At 41.2% G+C, this 21202-nt stretch overlaps 1 protein-coding gene across 1 annotated transcript; it reads left to right on the top strand.

The window, feature by feature from the left end:
* The first annotated feature begins 1782 nt into the window (after window positions 1-1782).
* urb1 (URB1 ribosome biogenesis homolog) lies at window positions 1783-20890 on the top strand. Its single transcript, XM_080504177.1, has 39 exons — window positions 1783-1913; window positions 1997-2136; window positions 3007-3158; window positions 3241-3370; window positions 3466-3562; window positions 4303-4388; window positions 4465-4590; window positions 4672-4802; window positions 4889-5084; window positions 6340-6477; window positions 6574-6747; window positions 6823-6940; window positions 7033-7155; window positions 7237-7349; window positions 8344-8457; window positions 8855-8971; window positions 9088-9226; window positions 9308-9466; window positions 10020-10204; window positions 10304-10522; window positions 10601-10786; window positions 10868-11705; window positions 11927-12131; window positions 12216-12402; window positions 12477-12532; window positions 12623-12810; window positions 13278-13388; window positions 13627-13690; window positions 13876-14044; window positions 14432-14534; window positions 14609-14769; window positions 14853-14964; window positions 16618-16724; window positions 16892-17035; window positions 17367-17476; window positions 17566-17772; window positions 17874-18115; window positions 19033-19593; window positions 20580-20890. Exons 1-39 carry the CDS (start codon window positions 1787-1789, stop codon window positions 20753-20755), a joined length of 6711 nt encoding a protein of 2236 aa, XP_080360303.1. The 5' UTR covers window positions 1783-1786; the 3' UTR covers window positions 20756-20890.
* The last annotated feature ends 312 nt before the right edge of the window (window positions 20891-21202 follow it).

The raw sequence follows: 21202 nt of genomic DNA, 5'->3' as shown, positions 1-21202 counted from the left end.
TCTTGCGTTACGGTTTTGATCCACGGGCCTTATGTTTGACACCCCTGCCTCAGAGTCAGTAATTAACCAGATAAATACAGGCACAACATTCAAAGGATGCAGCTATTCTTTCATTTATTTCCTCTGAAAATGTAATAGGAAACGAATAAAGAAAAACATTTTGGATTTTTATAAAAGTGTAGAAGATATGCAGAATACATAAAATGAAACCTTAATGAAGACTAAATAATAAAACCAGAATAATTTGTAAAAAAAAAAAAAAAAGCCATTAGCTTCTGACTTCTTCCACTTCACAGGCAGATGCATTCACAGCATGAATAGCGGTGAGCCGTAATTGAATCTCCAGCATCCCCCATTAGCCATGCTGAGCAATGCCACACTCCAAAGGCCCAGTTTCACAGTAGATCCTCAATAATTAAGCTTCACTGCAGTGAATGGGGAGGTTTATTGTCAAACCGTCAGTCTCCAGAAGTGATTTACCTCGTGTTTTTCTGACTTTATCAGATCTAATAGTGAATAATCTGCACAATTGCTGTGTGTCAGCCATACTGTAGATCAGTTTTTCAGTTGGCTGTGATTCTCAGTGCAAGCAAAGCAAAGCTGACCCCTGTTGGTTCTCCAGTTGAATAACAACTGAAAATCTGTAAAAGCATGAAAGTAGAAGTTTCACAGAAATGATAGGTGATGCATGGAAATGCTTCTTTGAGTTTGTCAGACTGAAGATGAGTGAAGATATCAGATTTTCTACATTGGCTTTGAATCCTATCACCAGGCGAGCTGTCTTATTTTCACATCTAACAAATGAAACATTGCATGAACCCATCACAAGCCCACCCTGTCTTAACAAATTTACCTTATCGATTTTTACAATGTCCTTGTTGGACATTTACTTTAACCTTTACTTTACACTGTGCAATATTACCACGCCACGCATTGATCCTGCTGTTTTTTAATTGCTGCTTTAACACACCTGTTGTTTTATATGTCACACTGCATAGTATAGAAGTTGTAGTAATAGGAGTTGTAGTAGCAGGAATATTAGTCCTAATAATAGTAGTAGTAGTAGTAGTAGTAGTAGTAGTGGAATTCGGTGAGACAGAGCCAAATGTGAGGAGTCAAGGCTTGTATAGTCTCAAGAGGGATTTATTTAGACATGCAATGAATACAAAAAAACAGCTGTTCAGAGCATCATCTCTGGTGTTTCTTATCAGAACATCTTTCTTACCAAAAAGATGTTAGTCTTTCTTATTCACATCAGTTATCTTCCACTGCTATGTTCCACAGTGTCAGGACATAGACATAGAATCAGAGTTGTTTGGTGTGCTCATCTCATCATCAGGGCAGTTTGATCCCTCTAACGGTCGTGACTCTTCCAAGGAAGACTGAACGAAAGATATTCTACAGAGGCAGTAGAATGCAAAACAAGAAAACAAGACATGTCTTTTTACTTTACTTTTCTTTTTGCGTGTACTCAGATATTGCATTATTATTATTATTATTATTATTATTATTATTATTATTATTATTATTATTATTATTATTATTATTATTATTATTATTATTATCATCATCATTATTATCATCTTTTTTTATTTTATTTTATTATGTGAAGACGAATGGAAACGGCGGAGCGGAACTGATGTTGAACGGTTCGTGTTTCAGGCCGGATCATAGTTACGTTGGGAATCCCCTTCTGTTTACTACAACGTGGATTTTGACTCAGCTTCTCAAATGCCGGCAGAATTAATATAATATCAATATCATTCACCAAAGAAAAATGTCTAAAATGAATAAAAAGCGTCGCAGCGAAGTGTCTGCGGACACAGACGCTCCAGTGAAGAAAGAAAAACTCACGGAGTTTAATGGCACTGAATTTAAAGCCATGCTGAAGGAACCCGCCACTGCCATGCACGGTAAGAGTTTGCCATTCTGTTTTCTCACTGTTCATTTCAGTTTATGCAGTATTTGAACATAAACATTTAATTGTCTGCTGTAGGGTTGGAGAAGTTTATATCCACTGCTAGGAAGCTGCCGAGCTCGGAGCTGTACGACGTGGTGGAGGGTTACATTAAAATCTCTGGAGAGTGCGCAGAAATCTTCAAACTGCTGGAAGGAGAGAAGCAGGTGGAGAGAGAGGTAGGTTGCTGTCATTCTTTTTACAGCTGCATGTCACATCATGATTATTAAATTAATGAATTGTTTATTCTACACTTATTAAAAAAAATGCGCTCCAACAAATACTGTTCACATTAACTGACCAAGAATAGGATTGTGCTGATTTATGCCAGTCCTATTGGTTCTATGAATAATCTAGAATATGTGCAGCTAACAAAAGCATTATCTTTTATTTATTATCTTTTATTTCTTTTATACGGCTTCGTTTATGTGAAGTGCTATTAAGGGAATTTCCCCCTGGAATTGACAAAGTATTTCTATTCTATTCTATTCAAGTAAAAATTCTTAAAAACCCGTATTTATTTATTTTTTACAGTTTTTTTTTTAAGTTTAACAGTGAGACACTACATTTAAGTTCATCACTGAGAGTTTACATCCCAGAAGAGAAACAAAACATATTTGCCTTCTCTTAACCTAGAAACTTTACTCTGAACTTCTGTTATGATATTTCACATGTTTTTATATACACAATGTCTGGACATTTTCAAGTGCAGGACCTTATGAATAATGGACTTGTAGAATCAAATGACATATACATCTTGTTTGTAGTTTAATTATTGAATTTATATTAGTTGTGTGCACATTTACCCAAAGCTCAACACAGTAGGACATATATGGCACTATAAGGGAAAAATGGAGAATATGAAAGCCTTTTTCTATTTTAGACATCTGTATTTTTTTTTTAACAGTTTTGGTAATTATTGTTTTAGCTCCTCTATGGGTGGTCTCTAACACAGTTTTTAGTGGACAATCACTCCTATAAAAATGTTTCTTATACTCGCTCAATATTTAATGTGGATATGAAACTAATTATATTGTTGTTTTTGTCAGATGTTGCTGATTTTTGGGAGTCTGGAGGTGATTCTTCTGAGGACAGCCAGTGATCTGTCACACCTCAGAGGAGTTGGCAACGCGATAGTAAAGAAGATTGTCTCCAGCCACTTGAAACTTCTGCAGGCGTCTTGTTATTCAGCAAACTTCAGGTGCGTGGCCGTGATCTCTGCACAGCGAAATGTGATGCTTCAAAACTAATTTCACTGCACGTCTTTTCACTCTCTCGGGCAGGTTCGCCCGTCAGTGCCTCAGTCTGCTGTCCGCCTTGGTGTCCCAGGGTCCAGAAGCTGCCAGAGAAGTTTTCAGTCACATTCAGATCAGTAGAAGTCTGTCCGGGCTGGCAAAGAGGAAGAACAAGAAGGTTCAATGTGGCACTTGCTTTTTTAAATATTTTTTCCATCAGATTTGTCTAGTGTTCTAAATAGTTGCATTATTGTTTCTGTGTTTTCTGTGCAGGGTCTACCTGATGTCCGCCTGGCCTTCATCCGGTTTGTGCTGTCCTTTTTGGTTGCCGGAGATAATGCCACGGTTGGGCAAATATTGGAAAGCAGAGGTAATCATGTTTCATGAAGGAATACATGTTGAACACAAGTTCAGAGGGAAACTGGCTTTAATCTAATTTAGGTTTTGTTTAATATTACTGTCATTACCATTCTCTTGCATTAGGTGGCAACAGTGAGTCCCCAATTTGTTTTATCCAGCTTCTTTGAATTATCAAATTCAATACAATTTTAATCAGTTTTGGCAGTTTGTGTTATTTATTTTTTTGATAATCATGGACTGAGGACAGACTACATGCTGAATATATAATCCTGGGAACTCTGGCCATCTTGCTCTTTAAAGTATTGATACACGCTGTCCCACACATTGATGATATCACTGCTGTTTCTTTAACAGTTTAAAATCTGCCCTGTCATCATTCAGAGGATTTAACATACTTTAATTTATAGACCTTTTTTCATATCTAGAAAATTCAGAAATTACTAGAAAGCTGATGAACATTCCGGTTTTGCAGAAGTTTCTTAGCAGACCCTCAGATGCTGAAACTTGAAGTTATTTTTTGTCATTCTACTTTTACAATTTTACAGACTTAAAATCAAAATCAATCCAGTCAGTTTGGTAGTGGAAAGGTTTAAAGTCTTAAAATACCTAAGAGAAAAGAATTGTTTGGTCCAAATTTGCCTAAAAACTGACGTTTTGACAAGATTCATTTGATGACTTAATGTAGAACATTTCACACAGAATGCCACCATCCCTCTGATGTTTGAGTAACGCATTATTTCGGTTTGTCAGAACTCCTGCCTGAGCTCCTGAGTACAGGTTTGAAGGAGGACAGGATGTCTACTGTTAATCTGATCTTATCTACACTGAAAACTCAGGTGAGTTCTTGCTTTTCATGTTAAATCAGTTTATATATTCAATTGTCTCAAGTGTTATCTTTTCCTCTTTCTTCAGGTCGTACTAAACAAAGGTATTAGTAAAACCCAAAAGGTGCGTTTCTTCACCCCTGCTGTTCTGGCCAACATTGCTTCTCTGTACAAGTGGAACGGGATTGTGGACGCAACCACCGACGATAACAGAGTGGGTGACTCGCTCTCTGTCTTTTTTTTCTGTGTCACGTCGCTCAAAGCCTAACTTTGTTTTGAACAATTTCTTTGTAAGATGGAGGGCGACTCTGCGCTTGGTGGGATTGCAGTAGTTCGGGACTTGACTCACAGTTTCCTCCTTGAACTGTGCTGCTCCCGCAAACATGGCATCAGCTTTCACGACGTCAGCTTCGGCACGGCCGGCAGGTGAGTGATTATCCCTCTGAAGTTCACCTTCAGCTCCTTTGGGAACTTCTCATGCCAACCAACTGCTTATTTTCGCTCCTTTGCAGGGCTGGGAACATCGTTTTGCTTCAGTTCTTGGTCGGGCTGAAACAAGCGACGGAGGACGAGCTGGTGGCCGAGCTGCTGGTGAACGTGCTGAAAGCCAGTCCCGACATTCTCTCCCGATACTTTAAGGAGACTCAGCATTCATACACTCCACGGCTCAAAAGTGCATGGCAGGACAATGTCAAGTTACTTAAAAAGGTACATGTTGATATACTGTGCAGGTTGGGGCATGTGGGGTAATTAAGTCCTCTTGCTTTAAAGTGGCAGCGTGGTATTTTGTTGATCTTTTCTCCATGCAAAGGAGCCATTTATCCCAGTTTCATTTACAGATATCCAACAACTACATATCTTTTTTTTAAACTTGGTTTCAGTTTAAAAATGACAAGACATCCTGGATAGTGTTTTCATTTAAAGCATATTTATTAAAATGTCTATCCAAATCTCAAATATGCTCTTAACAATCACTACTTCATGACAGAAAGAAACTGCTTTTGGAATTAATAAGAACTGCCATAGTGTTTGCCTTCATACTATTGTGGTTAAACGCTTCAAAGAACACATTATTTCTGAAGCCCTCGGCATGTTTTCATAATCTAACCTTCCTGGTGTGACTTTTAGAGCCAAAGCAACTTTGCTCGAGGAGCTGCATCATGGGTCTCAAACACATTTTGGTTCAGGTTCTACGTGCAGCCCAATTTCATCCTGAGTGTACCAGACTCTTAAACTAGTGCAATAATAACCTTTCAAATTTTACTTTAAAGATGTACTTTGTTGTGGTACAGATTATACATAATGGAAATGTCTATATTTTCACAAAACCAAACAATTACTACAGAAAATCACTACAATCACGACATAAAGCCAATATTAATGAAACCTTCTGCTGCAAAATACATACATTTCCTCGAAAGCTGTTGCGTAATCTTTTTTTTTTTTTTACTTACCCTGACGGCGTGGCTTTGAGGCTAGATTGGTAGCAACGAGGCAAATATCTTTCATGTCAGCATCACCGATATCTCAGCTCAGGTCTCTGTGCCTGCTAGTCTTGAGAAGTTTGTCTTAAAAAAAAAAAAATCAATAATTTTATTAAAAAAAAATTCGGGCTGTCAAAATTGATGCATGACTGCGGATTAGTCCATCATCAAGCTTAAGCTGATTCAATAATATTTATGCAATTAGCCCATCTGCAGCGTCGAAAGACTCAGGATACCTTGAAACATCTCTGGCAACGTATTTGTGGCAGTTTGTCCAAGTAGCTTTACCGTCACTCACACACAGATGGGCAGTTGATCCGGTAGTGACACATCCCTTGGAGCGGTGGTCAGCTCATTCAGGAGCTCATGACAAGCCGACACTGCTTGCTTTATTAGTTCCCATCAATGTTCGGATTCAACCCTTGAAGCCAGGCCACATGTTTGGCACCACTGTATTACTATTTTCTTTCCTTTCTCAGATCTATGAGGCCCAGCCAGACATTTCCACCGTCTTTCAAGGTCGTGAGGCCGTCCCCCCACCTCGCCTTCTGTCCATGATCCTGGTGATATCACTTCCTCCACTCTGTAACAAAGCTTTCTTCTCACATGCTCTCAGTGTAAGTGACTCAAACTAGTTGTGGCCACAATTTAAAAGCAGTCTCTTTAAAAGGTTGCTTCAACTAATTGTTTTTTTTTTTAATATATTCCTACAGCTTGCCAACACCTCAGCACAGCTTACAACTCTGTCCATTATGAATTTCATCTTGAAAAAAGCCAGTAAGAACGTGGAGTATCTTCTGGATAAATCTGTGTGGCACAACTCGGATATTTACAGGTTTGATATGATGGAGGAGCTGGTGCAGCAGTACAGGGAGACACTTAGCAAGGTAAGCTAAAAAAAAAAGCCTCATGTCGTCATAGATCATAGAACACGTGAGTATATTTCTCATGTTGTGCTCTAGATTCTTCCTGATATGACGAGCATCGTCTCCAAGTGGCAGTCGCTCAGCAAGAAGGAAAAACCCACCGACGAAGGAAAAGGAGCCAACGCTGCCGAGGCTGCTGCACAGACCGAGCCTGGTACTAACATCTACAATACGGAAAGATTTGCCCTGGAAAACAATGTGCAAATATTTCCACTGACTGGCTTCATGCACTTTTTGTCGGAGCAGGTGCAGAAACGGCGGAGGTCATCGTCCTGAAGGCTCTGATCCTGCAGGTCATCTGCTTGTACCAGAAAGTGGTGCCACACCTGGTCAGCCAGTGCAAGTTCGACTTCAGCAAACTTTTAAAAGGTCATTCTCTTACTGGTTTCACAGCAGCAAAAACATGGTGCTTCTCCAGGAGCTTGTTCCATTTTTAATATTCCTCTCCAGGCATTGTGTCGGAGAAGGGAATGAGGGAGGAAGTTCCTCCGGTGTTGCAGCAGCAGATACTGCAGTTGGCCCTGGATCTCCCTGCAAGCAAGTTCTCCTGGTTCCGCATACAGGTGAACAAAACACACCCTGTTTTGGGTTTACACTGTTTTTATGAAGAAAGTTACCAGTTAGAAATTTTCCACTTCAAACCATAGATTATATCAATTACAAAAGATAATCTAAGATATAGAGATCCATTAAACCCACTATTAACCTCTTAAACTATTAAATGTAAATTACTCAAATGCTATAATTGATTATAATATTCTTCCGGTTTTGTGTAAAGCCAATAAAAAAAACATTGCCAAAGAACATCCAAGAAATGTTTGAAAAAAGAGAGTGTCACCATTATTTGAAAGGAATAGACGTCTTTAAAAAACCCAGCTTTAATTACAAAGTAATGAAACGAACTGTTACAGTGACGGGAATACATTTATGGAACGCACTTCACAAAGAAGTTAATGAGTCAGCAACTCTCCTGGCATTCAAGAAACACAAAATCAGCAATGTTAAAAAAAAGTATGGAAAATAGATCTGAATATAAGCAATATTAAAAATAATAATATATGATATGCGATGTTAGATATTTGATTTGGGCAAACATGAACATGATGGTTATCTTTCTTTTTTGTTTTTGTATTCTGTTATTACTGTACATAGAATGCTTCAAAAATATCTGTAAATATGTATCTATTTAGAATGTTGAACATTGTGAAGGTCTTGAAAGGCATCTAAGGGGCAGATAAGAGTACATTTTCTTGATCTTCAAAATGGGAACTGGAAGTTTTGATATGAAGATTTATTTATTTTTAATTTTTTAATGAAATAAAGAATTACAACAACAACAACTCGCAATTGCAGGAGCTAAGTTTTAATACTAATTCTTACGTCACTGATTCTCAAACCTCTTCACAACATCTACCACCTGAGCAAATGTTGAGCTCTCCAAGTCCGTTCAGGTATCCCCATGAGCTTTCTGAAATATCCCACTCTTCATACGGTTTCATTCCCTGGTTGTTGTCCTGCTTTGTTTCTTGCTGTATTGAACTTTTGTTGTCTCGACAGGACGTTGCAGAAAAAGATTCGTCGTCTGGAGAGAAATCTGTACTTTACTTGCTCCTCAAGATGTTTGTCAGCAGCAACCAACTGAAAACCTCCACGCAGAGGCTCGTTCTTAAAGTAGGAAGCACTTTTTCATCTCATTACTAAAAACAAAACAAAAAGAAAAATACTAAATGTCCAGCAATACTGCATTTGTTACTTTTCTGAAATCGTCTTTATCGAAAATAGAAGCTGTGTTTATTTTTAATGCTTTCCCATTCAGTTGTTGGGTGTTTAGTCAGAGGTAGAACATGCAAACCTTACCCAGAGAGACCAAGAAGTACAAAATCTTAAGCTCATGCTCAGCACATTTTAATGAACTTTATCTCTGTTTATACTTATATTGTTTCATCATAGTACTTCTTATTTATTCATCTGATTAGTAGCCCGTTTTCATATATTCAGAAAAGAAAAATGAGGCTGAAGCATACTGATCTATTTCTGACGATTATACTAATATTGGCCTTGTATTCAGGTGCTGAAGGACTCAGGTGTGTTTGAGTACACCTGGACTGAACTGGAGCTCTGGCTCGATCACCTCGCCAGACTTGATTCCACCCAACAGGAAACTGTCATTCAGTTCTTAGAAAAGGTACATTTGTGACAAATATTTTTTTTTTTTAAGGATTTTAGTATTTTTATGCATGATTTCAATATTGTTGAGCGAAACATGAAGGCTAATAATGCACCTTGGTTCATTTCCTCCAGGTGTTGGTGAAACTTGTGTGTAATTCCCACACATACACAGATAAAGTTGCCAGTCTGGTCCAGGAGGCAGGTTTTACGCAAGCTAACCTGAGCAACGCAGATGGCGATTCAGCCAGTGTCGCAGTCTCACACATAGATGGTGAGCATCTAAAGACGAAGTGGATTTCAACCAAACTGTTGGCATATGTGTAAAGTGTGAACCCGCCACTGTGTGTTGCAGATGTCCTGGATATGCTGGATGTTATCATGGAGGGCAACGATGGTGAGATGGAGGACTTCGGGCCGTCTCTGAGTGAAGACCTCATCATCCAAACCTTCCCCTTCAGTGTGGTGGTCCCTGCTGCTCTGGAGGCTCGAAACAAACTGCCAGCAGATAAAGGTGAAACTCAGAGGCTCGACTGTGAACAGTGTTGAAGCACTGATCTTTCAGCTCCGGTTTGCCTGTTTAAATGCTGGCCGACACGGCGCTTTAGTACCATCATTTCTGGACTATAAGTTGCTACTTTTTTTTCACATGCTTTGAATCCTGTGTCTTATAAAATGACGTGGCTAATTTATGGATTTTTACAGGTTAACAAGCTTCATGCCGCTACTTCTGCATGTCGATACACGCTGTTTTCAGCGCTTCTGCTTCTCCAAAATTTGCCCTAAAAGAGATATTTCTGCTCTTGGTGACCTCGTCTTGTGCTCCAGCAAAACATTACCATATTGTTCACTGTGTTGGTCGCTCATGTTCTCTCATTGTATATGCAATTCTCCCATTTTGTTCCTTAATGATGTACATTTTCAAGCTTCACAACCTTATTTACTACCAGAATTAGTTGACGACTTAAGGTACCCGGCTGTAGCTTCTCCGCATGCCAGGGAGTTGTTTTTAACATATTTGCTTTTGTTTTGGGGTTTGAGTAACAGTATGTACTTTCCTCCCTCAGACGTGGTGCATGAATACTTGTGCGCGGTGCTCTCGGATGTGCTGCACTGTCAGAGAGATCCTTTCCCTCTCTGCTTGGCTCTCCTTCAGTACGATAAGGAGCTCGAATCCTCCCCTCATCCGTCCGTCACATGCCTCCATCACTACTACTCCATGTGGCTGCCGCAGCAGTGCCGCGAGCAACTGGTTAGTTCTCACCTCCACAAAGAGACCTGTTGAGCAAAAGTGTCACATACTCGTAACTGAATTATTCATGGTATGATATTCCCTATCCCCTCCCCCCAGTTCAAGTCATCCGAGTGCCATTTGAAGACGCCGACAGCCCCTTCCCAATACACTGCAGTGATGAAAGCTGCTTATATCCAGGGCCCGGAAAGTTTCCTTGAGGACACTTTCAGGAAAAATATAGAAGACGCTTTGACTTCAATTTCAATGGCCGAATTTCCTGTTGCTATGAAGCAGATTTTACTCTACATCAGAGCAACTGTTGAGACCTTTGGCACAGTAAGTGCACAAGACAAGCATATTCGCTTTAAATTATGGATCAAATATATAAGTGGGGCTTCTCATCTTTCTGCACAGTTCCCTAAAGATGTAGGAGCATCATATCTGAAGACTTTAATGGGGATGCTCCAGGATTTGGTGACCAAACTTCAAGCCTTTCAGGAGACCAGCGACACTGAACCGGCAGCAGAATGTTCTCCAGAGGGGTCGGACCTCTTTCTAGGCTTCAACCAGTCACCTGCAGGGGAAACCAATAAAGAACAGGTCAGAAAACATGAGATGTTACTATAAGTCTCACAAGATCAATCTACTAATTGAGTGTAAAATGTCATTCTCTTGTTTTAGATCCTTGTTTCAGCTCTTGGCTCCATCTTTAAGCATCCATGTTTGGAGCAGTGGTTTCTGGCTCTGGAGCTGTCCTCCTTACCCGCTCAGGCTCTGAACCCGGTGACACTCAAGCATTTGTGTGCCCTGATGAGCGACAGCACTGTGGCCCTGCTGAAGATCAGCGCCCCCGCACTGTGTGAGCTCGGCCGCCAGGACCTTCTGGGAAGCTACATGGTCTCCTTGGAAAGAGCTGCTCTCAAGGAGCTGATGGAGAACAGTTCTCAACCTGCGCAGATGCACTCCAGACCATTCAAGGCTCTCCTGGCCCTTCACAGCTTCATGGATCCCTGCAGTGTGCGGGAGATGGTGTCTCAGCTGCTGCTTCTTCCTCAGGACAGCCTTATATCCTCCAGCAGTGACGGGAATCATTCAGAGCTCAGCATTTATGGCCAGGTGGCCCTGCAGATCCTCACAGAGTGTAAATCGACATCTTCGCAGGAAAGCGCTACGTTTCTAACACAGGCACACCTCCAAGGCCTGAGCACGTTGCTGGTTTCCTGCTCCAGTCCTGCACTAGAGGCCTTCCTGCTCCAGACTCTGTCAAATGAGCCGGGCAGCGCTCAGCTCATCCACATCGACGTGCTGTTGCACTGTCTGCAGCGGCCCCGTGCGGACAGTCTGGCCATCAGCTCTCTGCTGCTGCAGCACAGCTCTACTCACCGCCTCTGCTTCGAAGAGTGGTGCTTAAAACCTGCAAATATGGAGAAGATGTCACAGGAGAAGGAAGACTTCCTTCCACTGATTAATACCTACTTCCAGGAGGCCATCAGAGATGACCCAGCCAGACCAAAAGATGGTGTGTATTACATTAGAATCTAAAAGTGTACATCATTTATGCTGATATGAGGTTTACGGTTTGCCCACATGGACGCTGAGCTACTAAATAAGTGCACAGAAAGATGGAAAATTCCTTATTCAAGATCTTAGTAAATCAAGTTCTTTTGGGTTTTTTTTAAATGTTATTTAAGGAAACGTGTTTACTTGACCGGCCTGAATTGCCTTTTTTTTATTTCTTAGTGCAAGAACAAGTCTTGAAAGCCTTCAAGAAAACTCTGCTTGCATCGTTGTCCCAGTGTGTTCTGGGAAATCTGACCGGGGACTCTGCAGCTCAGTTTTCAGAAGCGCTCACGTCTCTGATCAGACTCTCCTCAAACATGAAGGACATCAGGGATTTGATCAGTAATCTTCCCAGTGCTCTTCAAAAAATTGACACTTTTGAAAGGTAAATATTTGCCATAACTGTTTAATAAAAAGGTAATTTATCAGAGCCTGTATATTATTGGCTAAGTGTTGTTTTGTCTTTCAGGTGGCAACTTGTCGATGTAATTAGTGAGAAACTTGGCGATTGTCCAGAGGAGTTTGAAAAATGGCGGAAATCTGTCATCACCGCAGCGATCAAGTGTCTCATCGCCTCCTATAGTCACTCTAAAGATCAGGCCTCATCTCCATCAGCCCACGAGCACAGCATCTTAAAAAGACTGCAGCAAACACTTGTAGGTTCACTATTTTTTATAGATATTGTGTTTGGAAAAGAATTTGCAGTTGGTGATTATGTCTCCTTTCACAGACACCTGGAGACATTTCTGCATCCGACTGGAACAGTTTCATCAAAACTGGACTGAAGTAGGAAGCGTCTCAATCCTCTGTTATCTCATCTATGGAGTTGCTTATTTATTCAACAAACACCTTGAAACATATCCTTTAATTGTCCAGATATCGCTACCGTGATGAGCAGTTCCTGAACACATTGAAGACCCTGTTGGACCTGATGTACGCTGACAGTGACACACAGAAGGATCTGGTTCCTTTGTCCACTCTGCACATGATGACCAGCAGCCACTCTCTGTTCCTGCCCACCATGCTGGACTCGGACGAAGACGTGACCATGCGCCAAGCTAAAGGTAATGGTACAAGTCGATGTTTTTTGGACAAACCTTCTCATGAGTTCAGATTTAGCAAATACAAGTTCAATATTCAACACCTACTATTCACCGAGTACCAACTTCAGTACTCTGATGATCTCAAACACAATAAGGAGGCAAAAAGTCCACAAATTACCTCTAAACATGCCCAATAATGTTAACTAAAATGTATTCAGGCAAGAACCTTAAGAAGCTGAGAAAAATGGATAAAACATATCCAGGTTTGTTCCTTCTGGGTTTATTTTTGTTGTTGTTGGTTTTGTATTTAAGTTGTCTTTTCATACTTCCATGTCTTCAGTATTAGTCTACATTATAAATAAGGCTAAAGATAAACAGAAGAATTTATTTTAAAACCATTTCAAGACATTTTACTGGCATACATATATGTGAAAGATGTTAAAAACTTTAAGCCAACACATGAATGTAAACCTCTGTTTTCATTGCAGAAGAGTTGGTTTCCCTTCTTCTCTGCCTGGTGAAGAAATGCCCGGCTGTCTGCAACATGAATCACTTCGTTATACTTCTTGGAGCATACAGAGCTTCACTGTCCATTGCAGGTACAAGAAAAAAGACAAATGTTTTGGGGATTGTTTGCTTCATATTTTTCTTTTTGTGTGTGTGTGTGTGTGTGTGTGTGTGTGTGTGTGTGTGTGTGTGTGTGTGTGTGTGTGTGTGTGTGTGTGTGTGTGTGTGTGTGTGTGTGTGTGTGTGTGTGTGTGTGTGTGTGTGTGTGTGTGTGTGTGTGTGTGTGTGTGTGTGTGTGTGGTCTTACCTTTTTTTGTTTTGTTTTTACAGATCAGAAACTGTTACTGCTTCTTCAGGAATATGAAAGAAACCAAGTCAGCTTGCTGAAGTATCAGTACGTTAATTCACTCCATGCCTACATTTCATAAATGTATTCACCATAAGTCTTATGTAGCCTTGAAATAAGACATTCTTGATCAGAATTTGACTCTCTGGTACCAAGTGTTTTGCAGCTTGTCTCACAGTCATTGACGCTGCCCCTGGGTGAAGCAGATACTCAGTGTGAGTTTTTGTCTGCAGATGCTTCATGTGGGGCCCAGCAGCTGTGGAGCACCACAAGACCAGGAAAAGCCTTGGAGCGTCTCTGTGGAAGCAGGCCAGCTCGGACGATATTTTAGCCCTCCTAAAAACCGACCGGATGATCCAGACTATCCAAGACTTTCCACAGCAGCGTCAAATCCTCCCACAGGTAAATAATTATTAATTGTGTTTGCTTTTAAGAGCTCTGAAGGAAAACCCACTGTCACACATTAGCAGTGTTTACACTTGTGGTTTGTTTGCCGGGTTTAAAAGCATGTAGAACAAACACAAATTGTTGGTTTGCTATGCATTGAAGCTGACATTTGTATAATCTGATCTTCCATCCATATATATATTTAGCTTTATCCAACTGGAATCTGTTCCCTGCTGATTAAGGTTAACAATGAGTCCCCAGTGAAAAAACAAGGCAAACACACGGAGACAGACAATCAAACGCATTCCCACAAATGGGCGATTGATAGAAACTAATTCACCATTAGAGAGGCTCAGAGCCTGAAATGGAGGTGAGAATGCTAACAATTGTTCTTTCTTTTAGGACGACATCGAGCTGCTGTCCAGCAATGATGCTGTGAAGGACCTTGGGACTTTGTATGATCCCTGTTTTCTTCTGCCTTTATTCAGCGTCATACTGCAGCCAGGTAACATATTTCACCTCCTCTCATCCTTCACCGTTCAGGCCGCCGGTTCTTAAAATCTTCTTCTGTGGTTACAGAATGCGTCATCGACTGCCTGAAGTTCGTATCCTGCCACGCTCTCGGTGTAACTGTAACGGCTCTAAGCAGCTATGATCCAAAAGTCAGAGCAGCTGCATACTATGTGCTCAGCTGCTTCTACCAGCATCTGGAGGGCGCTCATTTCAGAGAGAAGAGACAGGTATAATGTCAAGAAGATGGCTCGGTATAATTATGGTTCTCCACTATGATCCAACTCTAAGAGACTTTTTGTTTGTGAAACAGCTGCTGTATTTGATGGACATGGTGAAGAATGGCGTTCGACAGCAGAATCAGAGACTTCCATTTGTTGTGACCACATACATCACTAAAGTGGCTCAGCAGATGCTCAAACCTGGTGTGTACCTTTTTAGTCAAGTCATTGTCTTAAAGTCCCCAGATCACTGGGCTGTGACAAGGAAATATGCAAGTCGGTGCTGATATTCACTTGGTATTGCACTAAATTGATGCACAAATGTAAACAAACTCCAGGTCATTTTGGCAATTTTTGCTTCATACAATGGTCCTGCAACAGACATGAATATCACGCAAATGTCACGTGACAGTTATGCTGGAAAATGAAGACTCTTGAACCATGCAAATAGAAGATCAAAGCCCCGTCTCCACCGCACACAAGTGCCGGGACGGAGCGGAGCGGTACGGAGCAGTTCGGAAGCACAACCCCGACCGAAATTTTGGGTTGTGTCTCCACAGCAGAGAGGAGCATGAAAAGTGGGCGGGGCTTATGAGCTCCGCAGAAATGTGACATTATAACAGAAAAGAACGTCGTCAGATGTAGATCTTATGAATCCTCTGTTGTTGTTTAAATTCTCCACTTTGCACTGTTATTTTTTGCAGCGGAAAAAAAAAAAAGTTATTTTTTGCAGCAGTCATTTTTTGCAGTGGAGAGCTGCAGCGCAACTTCCGTGTTTGTTTTGAGAGAGCGAGTCGCTCGGCCGCTTGCCGGCGACATGTCCCGCACTCGAGCGCTCGGGTGTGGGGCAAGTGGCCGGAGCGTTCCCCCCGGTTGGTTGAGGCACAGACACGGGAGTCTGAGCTTTCTGATCAAACCCAGGAGGTTTTCCACTCCGGCGCCGCAGCGCAGCGCCGCGCTGCGCCGCGCCGCACAGCGCAGCGCCGGAACACGGAGGCGCCGAGCTCCAAGCTACTTTTCATCGCTTCCGCGGTCTGTCCCCGCGATAAAGCGCCACTGACCGCGGCTGAACAGAACGCTGACCGCCTCTGGAAAGCGGAGCGGTCAGCGCCGGAGCCCAAAGCTCCAGACTCCGGTGTCACGGACGCACATCAGCGCCACGGCGAGCGCTATGCTGCAAACAGAAAACTCCAACGCGATGCAAAGTCCCTCCCCCTGCCTCAAGTCCGCTCTTTCACAACAAACACTAAAGTTGAGCAGCAAAGAAAAGGAAATGAAAATAAAAACAACCAGAGCACAGCTGACCACACTGACAGCAGAGGCTTCATCCAGCCAGCACATTAAAATATTGAGGGCGTGTGGTAAATCACTGACCAATCAGCAGACAGCAGCTCAACCTCAGACCCGTTCCATGGTCCCCGGCACCCCAATGGATGGGTAGCGGAAAAGCGGTCGCCTTTGGAGCGGTCTAGAGCGGTTTAGGCTGCTTTACATGTCGTGAGACGCGAGCCGGAGCGGTTTAAACCCGTCTAGGCTGGTACTTTCTGTGCGGTGGAGACGGGGCTCAAGTGTAGTCAAGTGACATATTTGCAATACGCTGCGACTTAGTTGAGAATACTGTGAATCTCTGCCAATGTTTTGAGAGATTTTGGAATCTCCCATTCTGTTCAGCAATTTGTCACAGCCCAGTAAAATTGGTACAAAAAAGTTGAAGGTTTGTTAAAAAAAATTATCCAAACAAATTTTTTTGCCACTCAAGTTTGTTGCATTCTTTTCAAACTCCATGCTCCACTTTTCTGTCAGTATCATAAACTTTTCCCTTTTTTTCTTCCTTTTTTTTTCTTTGTTTTTCCTCAGAGGACCACATGTACGTGGTGTTGAACAGGTTTCTGCTATCCCACCAGAGTCTGGACTTCAGAAAAGTTCCAGAGTTCTTCAAGTTATTCTATGGCTTCGATTTGGAGGTAAACTTGTCGGGAATGTCCTGAAAACAAGGTTTTTCTGGTTCTGCAAACCATTAATTTTCATCAGCAAGCCCTCTCTGATAGCTACTTCTTTAATGTTTATCAGTTTAGGCTTTTTTTAAAGGAGCCCATCTTCAGACTATTTCCGTTTGTTTTTTTTCCTGCAGCACAAGGTGGAGCGTGAGTGGATCCTGAGTGTGCTGGAGGAAGGGATAAGCGATGGACACTGCTACGGGTTGTGCGACCAGCAAGGCATCTTCCAGGTCCTTTTAGGCTTCAGCAGCAGCCCCCTCTGTGACGAGCACTTTCAGGTGGAAACACAATCATCACATACAGTTTACAGTAAAGTCAAAGAACCCGAAATCTATAAACCATGAACAAATTCATTGAAATTAGTCACTTAAACTAAACTCATACTCAAACTAGAAGACAGATTTTGTCCAAAACCATTCTTATGGGAAGCTGTTGAGTGTGATTTTTGACCAAGGTGCAATTTGCTTCTTCAGCTCAATGGAAGATAAAATCTAAAGTAAAGGTTGCCAGCTTACCAGTCGATTATTTAAAAATACGAGACAAAGGCATGCTGGGAAAAGAAAGAAATCACACTAAATGAATCTAATCCTCACATTTCTCTTCATACAGGCACAGATCATCCGAGTGTTGCAAAAAGCTGCCTGTGTCACCAAAGCAGCATATATGTTAATTAGGAGCGCAGGTCTCCTCACCTGGATGATACAAGTTGTCGAAAAAAGGTACATGCGATTCACTGTTAACATCATTTATTTGTTTATTCACCTTGCAATCCGTTTATGGGTATTTGAAACTGATTTGCGCTCTCCAGGACTCTGGACCAGCAGCTGCTCGATTCCATTATTGAACTGCTGCACGCCCTGTGGGTTACTGTCCTGAGGCAGAAGGAGAAGCAAACGGAACGAGAGAAGATCTCCCCATTCAACGAGGGTAAACCTCAGAGCTCAGTTAAATGTGTCTCACTTCCCTTCATCACTGAGTTCCTGAGTGTGGCGTCAGCTGTCTGCAGACACCTCAGGTAAATAAATCTCATTAATCTAATCAGGTTTAATCTGTGTGTGGTTTAAAACACCCAGAAGAAAGATTGAGGATGTGCCACTGTCGTTTTGCTCCTGTCAGGTTGGGCGTGAAGGCCGCTCAGCTCCGCCTATTTCTGCAGACCATCCGCTCCGTGCTGAAGCACCGGGAAACGGCTCTCGGTGTCAACAAACATGCCGAGCAGCTCAGCCTCCTCCCGCAGCCTCTGTCCTGCACTGACACGCTGGCCCTGCTGCTCTGCTGGGCCCACTCGTCCCTCAACACAGCGCTCCTCACGCAGATACAAGCCTTGGCTGAAAAGCACAAATTGAAGGACCTGGCGGGTCAGTGTCAACGAGACGCCGTCACAGTTGTCACATCGTGGAAAATGGAGGGACTTTGCAGCAGTGGAGACTCATAAAGGCTCCATTTCAAAGAAGAAATCTTAACAATGATTCTTAGGTGTGAGCTTTGAAAGCAGCAAAATAGACAAACTAGCTTTTAACTGTCTGATATAAATCAGATACCTCACAAATGATCACGTCTTCAAAATTTTTACATTTTACCGAAACTAATTTTGATGTGACTCGCCAACATGGACATGGCAGACTGGATCAGTGTTGATATTGAGAACAACTAAGTTCAATAATAATTGATATTCTTTTTCTATTCTTAATTGACAAGCTTTTTTTTTCCTCTTGGAAAATGTAGTTAAGTACACAAGGCAAACTTACAGAAATGAGCATGTTCTATTATTTAGCAAATGATGGAATTAAAGAGCTTTTATAGGGAGTCTTTTATCACATTAGTCAAATGCCTCACAAATAGATGCATACTGTATATTGAACAGTGCATAATCTGTATTGCTGTTGCTATCTGATGTGGTTCTTTGTTAATGTGGTTGATTTGCAGCCATGCAGAAGTCCTTGATTTGACAATTAATTTTAGTTGGAGGAAGTTCAGTTTGCTGTCACAATAAGACATACTATCCTATTCTTAAATGTTCAACATTTTAGATTTTATTGGGCAGTCAAGCCAGCCTTAACAAATTTGACACTCCACAGCAGTGACTTTTGTCAAAGTTGCATCTTTTTTTCATCCACGGGAAGGTTGATGAGAATTAATAACCTATGAAGCCTGACTCGACATGTCTTCTCCATCACTAATGGATAACTCAGAACTTAGTTTGGTCTCATCCTAACTGCATCCTTATGTGAATTATTAATCTGTTAAATATTGTCTTGTTCATCTTTTTCTTCAGGGATGGGCAGGGATAAGTTCCGAGGCAGGGGCTCGGGGTCTCAGGCTCGCAAAGCCAAGGAGACCCTGGCAGAAGAGTCTGACGTTGAGAAACAGGAGGAGAGCGCCCTGACGGAGTGTAAATCTCTCCTGGCCGGGATCATTGTTCACTGGGAGCCTGTGATCCACCAGCCAACAAACCAACTGGTTTCCAGTCAGCTGGCTTGCGATGCCACTCACCTGCTCACCAGGTGGTCCCTGAGGTGTTTGGTGGAGCACACGTACGACGAGAGCAGAGCGAAAGAATTCCTGCACTGGCTGAAAAAGTCGGTGGTAAAGCACGGGGAGATTGTGGACGCTGTGCTGCATGACCCGGGCTTGAAAGCCGACCTCCTTCGGCTCTACCATCAGGTCCTCCAGGTTCCAAGTCCCAGCAGCGTTGCAGCTGGAGCAGAGGCTGTGCAGGTTTTCACCAACATGATGATCGGCTTTCTGGAGACTCGAGGCGATCTTCCCGAGCTTCATCGCGTTGTCGTCTCTGCCTGCAAGCCCGAAGCCACACAGCAGCATCCATCGAGACTGGGTGAGAGCACGTCACTCTAATCACATGCTTTTTCACTTGTAAAACTAAATGATATCATAGAAATCCAGTTCCTGTGAGAAGAATGAAAGTCTGTTGTCTACTCTTTTTTTTTATTTTTTTTTATTGTTGATTAAAACCAATCATTATTTTATTAAATACTGTTTTACAACTGAATTTGTTGGTGCCAAACACAGTCCACCAGCTGCATAAAGGCATGAGAAGAGGCTTTTTCAACTACTATTGAGAAAAACATGAGGAAACCTATCATTCAATCATATATAATGAACATTCACTGTACATTCCAGCTATAATAATTTAATGTTATTAACTATTATGCCCCAAAAAGTTCAGGTTCAGACTCGCATGAGAAAAACAAACATATTTTTGTTATTTTTCTCTTGACTGAATAGGAGAAATGTAATCCTTGTATATTCTTTATACACAACTCGTTGAAATAGTTGTGAAATTTGGGGGGAAAGTACATATTGTAAAATATTTTACGATATTTTAAAAATAAATTTTGGCTTTTTAAAATAAAAAAACAAAACCTCAATTGTATGTATTTGATAGAAAGGTGAAAAAAAAAACATTTTCCATTTCTCGCATTTAAAATGTCTTGGAATGAGAGAAAAAAGAAAAATCAAACAACAAGAAATAAGAGAAATAGAGCTTTACAAACTTGTAGTTGTCAGTACTGTGGGCTTTACTCTATTATTTATATGTAACATGTACAATCAAAAACACTTAATATTGAAGAATTACCAGATATTCAAAGTGGAAGTTATATTGGTAGAAGGAGCAGAAAGTCATATTTGCACATTATTGGAGTGACCACATCATTAAATGGTTAAAAGGAGGCCAGACTTACCAGAAATTAAATTAAGAAATAGTTTCTATCTTACATATGACATCTACACGTTGGAACACAACTGCGCTTGGTTTGGTTGAATTTTGAATTTTTAACCCTTTGTTTTTTTATTTTCCAGATCCGGGCTTGTTCCTCTTATCTTTGTACATCCATGAGTTGTGGAGCGGAGCCGCGTCGCCACAAATGTTCCTGTCTCACATCAGTTTAGTGACCAGAATCCATTCCAAGAAACGGAACTCCCCAGTGGCAGCCGTCAGAGCAATCTGTAATGATATCATCAAGCAGAACATTTAAATCTGATATTGAACATTTCCTCAGTTTTTGCAGTGTAAGATTTTGTAAACATTTGTAAAAACCCTCTTTTGACAATGTTTTTGGCTCCACATTGTTTATGTAAAACCTTTTTTTTTTTTTTTTTCTAAGCATCTGCAGCTGTAATTGCAAATGTGAAGTGTTCACAAAAGTCATCTAAAAACAAATAAAAAAATTAAAATGTAATGAACTTGCTATTTTAATAAAACAAAATATCAAATATGCATTGTTAGGCAGAAGTTATAGATCTCACACACACACAGCAAGAGATCGTTTGTAAATTTAAATCTAGTTACACTCAGATTTTTTTGAACGATTATATAATTTCAAAATTGTTCACACTATTCAGGAAAATTTTAATGAGAAGGATTTAAAATGTCTTTGCATCACCTCAGTTTAAAACACTGGTCAGGCTGTTGCTGCTCTGTG

This window comes from Blennius ocellaris (assembly GCF_963422515.1).
Source record: "Blennius ocellaris genome assembly, chromosome: 2".
Taxonomy (NCBI): Eukaryota; Metazoa; Chordata; class Actinopteri; order Blenniiformes; family Blenniidae; genus Blennius; species Blennius ocellaris.
Note: the sequence above shows the minus strand (reverse complement) of the source record. Positions and strands in the feature narration are given on the sequence as shown.